A 10,843-nucleotide genomic window follows, 5' to 3' on the forward strand; every position below is an offset into this window, starting at 1 on the left:
TCCATCCCATGACCCCCCGCAGCAGCAGCCCCCGCACCAGGAAGCAGGCCAGGTCCACGTAGAGAAAGAGGGAGCTGAAATACATCACCTGCAGAGAGGACAGGGACCCACTGTGGGCCAGAGCCCCTCCTGCAGCTGGCATCCGCCTCCCTGCTCGCAGCTGGGGTACACGCGCCTCCTCTGATGGCAGCAGAAAGCAGAGCCCCGGGACCCCTGGGCACGGGGCCAAACCCACTGCACGTCTGGTATCGAGCCAAGGCAGAAGCAGCCACACAGACAAGCTGGAGTCAGCATGGCTGTGCCTGAGGCTTGTTTTCTCCTTTCAAGGGCTGGTGGGGCTGGGCTCGCAGCCTCCGCGCCCCCAAGGGCCCCCAAGGGGGCGAGGAACCCTTTTCTCTCCCCTCTTCATTTTTTCCATATCTCATGCCTGCTTTTCTGTCCCTGACTCCAGTGGACCCCCTAAGGATCTCCCCTGTCCTTAGAGCTCCTTCGACAGAAGGCATCCAGGAGGTTATAGGCACGGCTCCCAAGCAAAAGCATCAGAAGAAGGTCCTGCCTCTTGTGATTATAAATTAAGTGCTACTTTCTAGCACATGCATTTCTTGAACATTTCTATATCTCCACGGGCCTGGCACAGAGCCTCCCACAAAGGAGATGCTTACAAAAAGTTTGCTGCACTGAAACAAACCACGAAGGCTGCTCAGGGAGGATGGTGTAAAGGTTAAAAGCACGCAAGTCCAGAGCTAGACCACCTGAGTTCTGATCCTGACTACCATTTTCCAACCACATGACCCTGAACTACTTATTTAACTTCAGGGTGCCTCCATTTCCTCATATATAAAGTGGGTAAAATAACTCCTAAGATTGCTGTGGCCCAAATGCACTCATACATGTGGCAGTGCTTGATCAGTGCCACGAAGTGCCAGCTACTATTTTGGCCTTTGGAGACAGAAGAAGTGGTGGCTGAGACCACGCTACCTTTCCAGGCCTTAGATTCCCTGCTCATCAAATCCACCAAAGAGCCTGGAGCCTCAGACAGACAGCCAGCCAGGATTCTAGTTCCAGCCCTGGGGCTGACTGGCTGCCTGATCTCAGGTGAGATATTTCCCCCCACCTCTGGAACCTCAGTTTCTTCATCTGTAAAATGGGTGGATTGGGCTATAGGATCTCTAATATCTTTTCCAGCCCTGGCAGTCCACGAATACTGGTACACATGACAAAGAAGAAAGTGCCCTTATTTGAAGGGAATCTGACCTACTGGGAGAAGATGTGTGTGGGGCTTGGCTGGTCTGCACCCTCAGAGGCCCCCAAATCCCCCTTCACTCACAGCACCCACCCGTTCACAGAGCTCATTAGTTGTAGATATATTGAGCAAATTTTGGTTTTCACCAAAAATTGCTGAGCAGGCTCTTCTAGGGCTCTTGCTAGGGAAGCTGAAGGGCTAGGGTCTAGCCGAATGTCCTAGCTCAGTACTCCTGGTTTTCCTTCTCTTTAAAGTCTGTGGGAGCAACCTGGAGTTATGGGAGCACGGAGGCAGCTGGAGTCAAGGCAGTGATTTTCCACAAGCCCATCCCTGGTGGGCTGTCCACAGGGAACAATACTGTGGCTATGATGCTCCCATCACCTCCTCAGAGGCCTGTGTCCTCATCCTGAGCTATCCAGAGGCCAAGCCCACCCAAAGAACCCTGCAGGGGCGACCCAGAGTTCTCCACCCCTGCCTTCCACACTTTTCTGTGGCACCCCCTCCCCCGTGTAAGTGTGGGTGCCGCCCCCAACCGCTCACCTTCCCCGAGGACTGGATGCCCTTGACGACGGCCATGCCCACGATGCTCCAGGCCACGAGGAGGCACAGGGTCATGTTCCAGTTGAGGCCCCCACTCTCTGAGATGGAGTTGGAGATGTCCAACGCCTCTCGGTACCAGAAGTAGGTAGTGGCCGAGCTCTTCTCACACTCTGGCTCCACCACTGAAACGGCAGCAAAGGCCACAGGGCCTCGGTGGAGGGGCCTTTGGGACCACCTCCTCCACTTGACCCCCACCCAGGGCAGCTGAGCATGGGCAGCAGGGAAGAATGATATCGTTCTGGGTTAGCCAGGCTCTGGCAGACCCTGAGGACTCCTGGGCTCTCAAGGGTGCTGGGAGGCTTCAGGATATACTGATCTGACTGAATTCCCACTCATGTCATCCCCCTGCCCACATCCATCCATCGAGGGCAGGAAGGATTAGGCAGAACTGGCCTCAAGCTCCTTGGGAACAGTTCTAAGCAAGGAGCTGGAGACCTGCATTCTCATCCTTGATCCCTGGTTAAATCAGTGGTGTGACCATGGGAAAGTTGTTTCTGGGCCTCAGTTTACCCATCTGTGGGTGGGATAAGTCAGCCAGCCCTTTAGGGGACTGGCATGCAAATTAAGGTTGTTTCCAGATAGGATGGTATTAGAGTAACATAGGGTAGTTAATAATAACTAAACAAAAGTCACAATCTCCAGAGTTATACCTACACTCACTATTTCATTCAATCCCTGTAAGAACTCTGTGGGATAGGCTGGCAAGAGATCATCAGAAGGGGAAATGAGGATCAGAGAGGGTAGGTGGCTTATCCAAGGTGGCACAGCAAGTCAATGAAATCCCAAATCTGTGCCTTAGCCTCTTAGGCTCCTTCAACTCCTTCCTGGGACAGAGCTGGCTGGAATCCCCAGGTGGGTTACTCAGAAGAACCATACTTGCCTGCCACGGTCCCATTCCTGGCGACAGGGCACTCACTCCAGGGCAGCGGGTACTGGAAAGACTTGAAGAAATAGAAGATGCTCCACCCGATGATCACATTATAGTACAGCCCAACGAAGAGGCAGACCTGCAGACGGGGGTCCATGGGGGTCACAGAGGCTACAGGCAACTCCACCCCCACCCCTTCCCCACGCACAGCCTTGGAGGAAGAGGAGAAGGGATGGGATGATGGGACAGTGGCAGCTGAGGGCCTGTTCCTAATCCTCCACTCATCTGCTATTTGGGGAATCCACAGAGGAATGTTTCAGATGTTAAAGTTCTCTCCTTTAAGCAGTAAACTCTTAAAATGTTAATCCTTTCCAGTTTGAAATTCTTCTAAGATGCTTGAAGCACTTCCCCATCATTTCCTGATGACTCAGGATTACAATTCCAGAGCTGCCCTCCAGGGCTATGGAGGCATGTACAGCTACTGCCGCTACAGTAAATGGCCCCAGACTGCTGCGCTTTTTGAGGTTTTGTAAATGCTTCTTATTGGCTTCCCATGTCTTTCCTTCTCTCGGGATGCTACTTTCTCTTTGGTACTGTCAGCAGTCTGCCTCTGGAAAGACATCACTTCTCCTTCTTGGAAACATGATAACCAGCCTTGGTAGAATTGTATTTAAAATAGGAGCACGTGGATTCTGACTGAGGGTTCAAGGGGTTTCTTTGAAAGCAATGCTTTTACATGCAGAGATCTGCTGCATCCACTTTGGATGTCAGGAGATCCCTTCTATCTCCAGGGGCCAGACTATATGATGCAGCAGTGACACTGCTGGGCAGTGTGAGAGCTGAGAGCCCCTTGCTTTATTAATTTCACCTAAGCCCGGGTATGCACAGGCAGACACTCCTACAGCACACCTTATGTGGAATACAGAAGAAGGGACACCCACTACCTTTACTTGGATGTTTTTAGTCCAAGGGGCAGACCACTCACACTCATGCATATACACCCGGCCAGCCCCAGCAGAGGTTGTTGTATTCAGCCATGTCAACCTGTGTAGAGGTGATCTCTCCCAGGCGCTGAGTGAGGCAGGTTTGGACTGGCCCTGCAGCCGGGGCTGACAGATCCTCAGTCCCTTCCAGAAGCAGATTCCAGTTTTTATCCCAGGTGTGAGCATGGGCACCTGCGGGCTTTGCCCTTAAGGAAGGCTCGGCTTCCTCACCTAGAGAGCTAAGCAGGGCCTCGTCGTCGGCTGCCCCGTGGATCAGCCTGGAGCTCTCATGGAGTTCCCCATCCAGGCCAGTGGGGTCTCCCTGTCTCCCATTGTTCCAAAGCCTCACCCCTCCTGGGTCAGCCCCAGGCTCCTGAGTCCTTCTCTGGTCTGCGCATGCGCACAGCAAACTGGCAAGGAGACGCCATACCCCAGGGCTGCCTTTTCTCATGCCACCCACTTGCCCAAATAAAATATTCTTTAACCCAGGAAAAAGGACGGGCCTCCCTCACAGAGAGCTGATGGGCTGGTAGGCAGAAAGGGGAATCTGAGCTGGTCCACATGTCCCCAGAGAACTCTGGCGGAGATGTCCCAGGCCTTTCCTCCCTCATAATAATCCCAAATATTAGACCATCAGAGAGTGGTGTCAACTTTCGGTTTAGGAAATATGTGGCCCTGAGACACCAGCTGGACGCAATCCTCATGATGAGGGTCTCCCTCCCTGCCCTCACCCCCGCCCAGGACTCTGGTCTGTAAACCCTGTGCCCCAAAGCAGCCCCTCTGCCTCCTGGCTAGTGCCCGCCCCCAGCCCCCGACTCACTATGCAGCTGGAGAAGCCGATGCCGCCCAGGCGGGGGCACACATAGTGCCACACGCCGATGCTGCCGCGGCGGATCCTCTGGCCCACAGCCAGCTCCAGGAAGAACAGCGGGATCCCAATGATGATCAGCAGCACCAGGTAGGGCACCAGGTAGGCACCTGGGGAGGAGGGAGGGAGGTCGGAGGGTGTCTGGAGCACAGCAGCAGGGTAAGGGAGGGGTGGCAGCCAGGTCCCACAGCATCGGCCACATCTCCAATCATCCTCAAACCGTCACCAGTCCCGGTGCTCCTCCAGGAACGGTCTGGCTCACACGTGCGACCTACCACACGCTGGCCGCCCAGACCTCCTTCTAGCCCTTGGCTCCCCTGACCCGAAACACTAAGGGAGGATCCAGATGTATGGCAATGCCTCCCACTCACGAGGCTAGACTCAGAGACAGACACAGCCACCTCCTGACATACTCTGTGGACACCTGTCGCCCCAACATGTACCCAAACCGCCAGTGAGTCCAGGGGGTCGGGCATCTCCGGGGCGCACGACCCGGCACTTGGCAACAGTCAGCTGTTATCTACTCTGTACCAGGTGTGTGCAGTGGGGATATCAGGGCAACAGAAGGCACAGACGCTATCCCAAAGAGAGCTGCGGGACCCTCAGGCTCACACGAGCGATGTCAGTGCATGCACACACATCACACACGGCCAACTGAACACATGTGTCCTGAGGGAGGGGTGTGAGTCCCATGGAGCTAATCAGGAGAGGCTTCCAGGTGAGCAACCTCCCACACCTCATATAACAGCATCTAATACATTAAACACACAGGTGCACAGGGTCACGTGCACACATAAATTCCACTTGTCACTAACAACCCGCTGTATCACGATCCTAAAAGGAGGAGGGCCTGAAGGACCCCCGGCTCTGTCTTTTAACCTAGTTCTGTCTCTTGGTCTCTGGCTCAGGGATGCAGAAGAGGAGAGAAGTGATCTGCAGGGAAGGACAGGGACACAACTCCCTGCACATCTTGCCCGACCCGAGGACTTGCGGGTGAAATACAAAACCCGGGAGGCTGTGTGACATGTCTATACATGTCTCGCTTCTTGCAAACCCCAAGGTTATTCCTGGGCCTTGAAAGACCATCTCGATCTCAGCCTGTTGAGATGCACACTGAGTTGGGGTTAAGATCCAGACCACGGAGCCAGACCTCCTGGGCCTGAATCCTGGCTCTGCCACTTACTAGCTGTGTGACTTTGGGCAAATTGCTTGATCTCTCTGTGCCACTGTTCTGCCATCTATGTAAAGAGGATGAAAATATTAAGTAGAACCATATGAAACTGCTGATATTTGATCATTTTTGACTTATGAAAATGGCCATTTCATATGCTTCAACTGTATGCCTACTGCACAGGGCTGTTGTGAGGATTAAATGAGTGACTTACCCATAGTAAGCACCTGATGACCATTTGCCTCCTTCTCATAAAAATAAAGAGAAAAAAAAAGCAAACTGAGAGGATGCAGAGTAAACTGTCAACATCTGGCAGAGCTAGGCAGAGTTCCAGAGTTTCCATCCAAAATTAAGTAATCTTGACTGGATCACCCAGGGCTCAAAGCCAGAGTTTTGACTCTCAGACCAACCATCTCCTTCCTGTGATAATTTGCCTCCTTCCAAAATACATTTAAGATGACTTACTATAAAAACGGTAAAATATTGGAGAGTTAAAGGTAGAGATAAAGAGGGATTCCAGGAGTCAGAAAGGATGGGAAAATGAAGGTAGGAACATGGGATGGGGAGCTCAGAGTCCTGAGACCCGACAACGCTTTTCTCCCGGGGGTTGTTCGTGATGTCTGGTGCCGTGGCCAACTGTCTGATGACACTGGAAACTAACAGACTTTGGCAAGAACGCTGCCCGGGGGAGCGGAGGCGCGGGCAGAACGTGTAGTGGGGAGGACTCTGCGATTCAGCATCAGTGCTCAGGCAGACTGATTATCTCGGCCACAAAGGACAAGGTTGCAGGTTGCCAGCCGGAGTCCCCAAATGTAACGTGTCCTCCAAAGTTGTTTCGGGTACTGTGAGCTCTTAACATCTCACAGCACTTAAGGGAACCACACACTTCCATTTGTATCTTTGCTTTGGGCTGGTCTCATATCAACTCAGCGACCTGGGCCTGGCCATGCCATACAGACTGAAAGCTCTGATTGGCAGTTATTTACTGGGGGAGAAAAAAAAAAGATCCTTCAAAGCAAAGAGAGCACAGGGGGAATAGACTGTGCCCTGGTGGCAAGATGGAAGTTTCTGGCCTAAGTCAGGCGGGCATTCTCACTCCCTGCCCTTCACTAGAAACTGCAAAGGAGGGGAAGCCTCCAGCCAGACTCTGCTTTCTGGACCAGGGAGAGTGTCCCAGAGAGGAGGGAGGGCCCCTGAATAGGGAGCATCACTGGGAGGAGAGCCCCACGGGGCAGCGAGGGAGGCAGCCTGCGAAGTGCCTGCGAAGTGGCAGCCACACCTTCAGGCTGGAGTGTGGCAGTCCCAGGGCACAGGGACTCAGGGGCATGAAAGCTCTCTTCTGACTCAAATCACTTTCCCAGGACCAGAGGTCTGAGCTTGGAAGCGTCATTGTTTTCAGTCCATTGGGTTTTGCCTTGCTTATTTTTGGTTAGTTTCCCCCTGGTTTCAAAGCAAGTTGCCTTTGGAACTTTCTAGCCTGCATTCAGGTGCTGGGGGATAAGGCCTGGGGGCTTCTACCCTCCCTGGGAGCTAGAAGTATTGAGTAGAAGGGGTTTGATACCACGGGCAGGATCCTCTGGGGGGACTGAAACTCAGGGGGCAGCATGAAGACCCTTCCTACCTGGGAGGCTGTGGGTATGGTGATTAAGTGCTCAGGCTCTGGGGCCAAGCTGTCCAGGTTTGAATCCTGACTTTATCACTAGCTGTGTGACTTGAGCAAGTGATCTAACCTCTCTGTGCCTGTTTTGCAGTTTCTAAAGTGAGGATGAGAATAGTTCTTCCTCACATAGGCTTTTTGGGAGGATATGATGGTTGAACCATATGAAATTGGTGCTTTGGCTGTTCCAAGACACTCACATATCAGCAGTTTCATGTATTTCAGCCTAATATCCAGGAAGTGCTCACAACAGTGCCCAGCAGTAATACGCATTTAGTAACAATGGCCAATAGTTACTGTGTCAGATACAGTGGTAAGCATTCTACACGTAAAGCTCATTTAATTCTCCCAACTATCCTGTGAGGCAGGAACTACTATTATTCCCATTTTACAAATGCAGAACAGCAAGGCACAGAGAAATTAAGCAACTTGCACAGGGTCCCAGTGGCTGCACTGGGATTTGAACCCAGGCTGTCTAGGGCCAGAGCCCACATTCTTATCATCATGCCTGCAGCCTCCTGAGAGCTGTTAGCCGTTAGCTCTTCCTGGGGAGTCTCACTCTGGAGTTCTGAGCTCCAACCTACGAGGGCTCTGGTTCTGCCTCACAAAGGGGTGTTTCTTTTCTCCCCTCAGCCCGGCCCATTTGCAGGGCACCCCCAGGGCAAGCAGGGCTGCCTCTTACCTCCTCCATTTTTCTGGCACAGGTAGGGGAACCTCCAGATGTTGCCAAGGCCCACAGAGAAGCCGATCTGGGCCAAGATGTACTGCAGCTTGCTGTTCCAGGCCGGCCGGTCCTCCACATCCGCCACCTTCTGCTTGCCGCCTGCTTCTCCGGCCACATTCAGGATGCTCTGTTTATAGTCCACAGGCTCCTCAAGGGCCAGCAGGTCGGCCACCGACTCCGTGACATGCTCACTACTGTGCTCGCGCTGGGTCACCTTGCTGTTCTTCGGCATTGGGCCACCTGGGCGACGCAGCCCTGCTCCCCAGCACGCAGAGAAGGTGGGACTCGGCCGCTGTCAGCTCCTTCTCATCCAGGGACCTCTGAAACCAGATGAGCAGGAGAGGATTAGCTGATCACGCCAGAGAGGTGGGGAGCCCAAGAGGACACGACCCAATCAATTCATCAACTCCCCGTCATTCACTCAGAGGCTGCTCAGTGGTCCTGAACATCGAGCTCGCTTTCCTCCCCATTGAGGTGCCCGCTGAGGAGCTCGAGGTCTGCACACTCAGTTTCCCCACTGGCCTTCTTACCTGAGCATCATCAGAAAGCCAAGCCTAATGGGACGAAAGAAGCAACACCATACAGCAAACCCAAATAAAGGGTCGTCCACGACAACACTGACCCCTTTCATAACCACAGGTCCTAGAATGTTCAAGAACATCTGAAGGGCTCCACGGCCTTCCCTGCCCAGGGCAGCACAGGGTATAGCCAAGTCCTAGCCCTCTTGTGTTCTATTTAGTCAAACCACCTGGTGGGACCCAGGAAGCCAGCGCCTGCATTCAAACTGCAGTTTTGGGGCCAGTGGCATCATGGGGACTTGTCAGAAACACAGACTCTCAGGCCCACCCCAGACCTACTGAATCATTCTCTGTATTTCTACAAAACCTTTGGTGATTCAGAGGGACATTAATGCTTGGGGAAAAGAAGCCTAGAGCTCTTACCATGGAGCCCCTGGACACCAGTATCCCAGGCAGGAGCACCGGCCAGGCTCAGCTAAGGATTCTGGCAGCAGAGCCCTAGAGATGTTTGCTCAGTGCCAACAAATCCTGGGTCATCACTCAGCAGTGACATTATCTGAAGGCCACCACAGCCAAGAGCCAGTTCTCCATCCTTCAGTGACAGTTTTACAGCAGATAATGTCTGCACAACGTGGGCGGGGGAGGCAAAACCCTCCCTACTCCTGCAATTCCCCATCGTGTATCATGCTTCCCCTTAAACAAATAAAGCACCAAGGAAATGAGTCCTTTGAAGGATCCCAACACTCTGCTTGTTTTGAAGCACCTCCTCATTTAAGGGAAGGTTGGAGGATTTAAAATTAAACCACATACACCCCGGCCGGCAGTTGCCCTGCATCTTTCTAGGGATGTAAATTATCCGGCTCTGCCATTACTAAGGGAAGGAGCTGCCTCTGTTCTCCTCGCACGTGCCACCTGAATTCTTGGGCAAGGTCCCTGTGTAGCTGAAGCGTGCAGGGATGCCCCTCCTGCTGGGCTTGACCCAGACCTCCTGGCTGACTGCAGCCACAAGGACCTTCAAGGAGACCTGGCTGGCCAGATCCTGTTACACATGTAATGAAGCTAGGAGGCCTGGCAGATGGGGACAACTGTCCACCCTGGCCTGTGGGGTTAGCCAGCCCTCCCCAGGCCAGGCCTTGGACCACACAAGCAGGTGACACTTTCCTGCTCTCCTCATCTAAGGGGGACAGTGATTCTTTAGGCACTGTCCCCTTCCACCTCAGGCACAGCCAGGGTCTTGAGCTTTGGAGTGACTGGGACAGAGCCAGCCTGCCTGAAAGACCTCAGAATTCCCTACAAGAAATGTAGCTCTCTGTTGGGACTCAACTTTACAGTGGGTCAGCTGAACACTCCATCATGTCCTGGAGGGTGCTCCAAGGTGGGACTCTGTGTCTGTGGCCCCTCCAGCCCGCAGCCTCCCCCCGGGCTGCTACGGTGCCTGTGCTACAGAAGCCGATGGTGCCCCCAGGAGTTGTGCAAGGGGGAGGCCTGCGTTCTTGCCTGAGCTGCCAGGACAAGCCCCTCCCCCTCCCCAGTCAGCAGGTCCCTGTCCCCAGGCTCTCAAATGGAGGACAAAACCTAAGGCACATGCAGTGGTTGCCTGTCCAGCTACCCCATCTCTCCTCAGCTTACGTCAAGAGTTTTATTAAAAACTAGAGATGGGGAGAAGGGTGAGGGTGGGTCCCTCCTGCAACCACAATCACCAGGTACCTTAGCCCGGAGCCTCTCTACAGGTGCTCAGCCTGCTGCAGGATCTGACCAGAATAATCTGCTGTGCGTTAGATATGACGTACTGTTCATCTTGCCACGACTGGAGAAAACCGGGGGGGATTCCTGCAAGTCTGCAGAATTTATCTTGAGGCTGACCAATCAGAGAACATAAATTCTCTAATTTCCCCATAAATAGATTAGTGAGTGGCAGCTCTGGTCACCAGCATGAGAAGCAGTGGGGAGGGGAGGAAGGCATCATTTTAAATTAAGTGGGACAAAATGAACACCTTCTGGTAAATCCAGAGAAGGATACCCACAGCAGCATCACGGAAACCATAGGCATCAGCTCAATATGAGTTTCTTCCTCCTTCCCAAGACATCACTGATGTGCACGAACATCCTGCACTGCAGGATGGGGACCCGGGGTCCTCCTAGGCCATTGGGTTTGCAGGAAGCAAAGTGCTGGTGCAAACTTGCAAGCTGAGACACTGGGCTGGGTTTCAA

At 53.3% G+C, this 10,843-nt stretch overlaps 1 protein-coding gene across 1 annotated transcript in view; it reads right to left on the reverse strand.

Annotated features, from left to right (window-relative positions):
* Window positions 1-8,346, reverse strand: part of SLC6A17 (solute carrier family 6 member 17) — a 31,734-nt gene extending 23,388 nt beyond the window's left edge. The window contains 5 exon segments of the mRNA XM_007449297.1: window positions 53-88; window positions 1,784-1,965; window positions 2,724-2,850; window positions 4,515-4,672; window positions 8,073-8,346. Of these exon segments, the coding sequence (XP_007449359.1) occupies window positions 53-88; window positions 1,784-1,965; window positions 2,724-2,850; window positions 4,515-4,672; window positions 8,073-8,346 (777 nt within the window).
* Between the last annotated feature and the right edge of the window lie 2,497 nt (window positions 8,347-10,843).

The sequence above is a fragment of the Lipotes vexillifer genome, unplaced genomic scaffold (genome assembly GCF_000442215.2).
Source record: "Lipotes vexillifer unplaced genomic scaffold, Lipotes_vexillifer_v1.1 scaffold393, whole genome shotgun sequence".
NCBI lineage: Eukaryota > Metazoa > Chordata > Mammalia > Artiodactyla > Lipotidae > Lipotes > Lipotes vexillifer.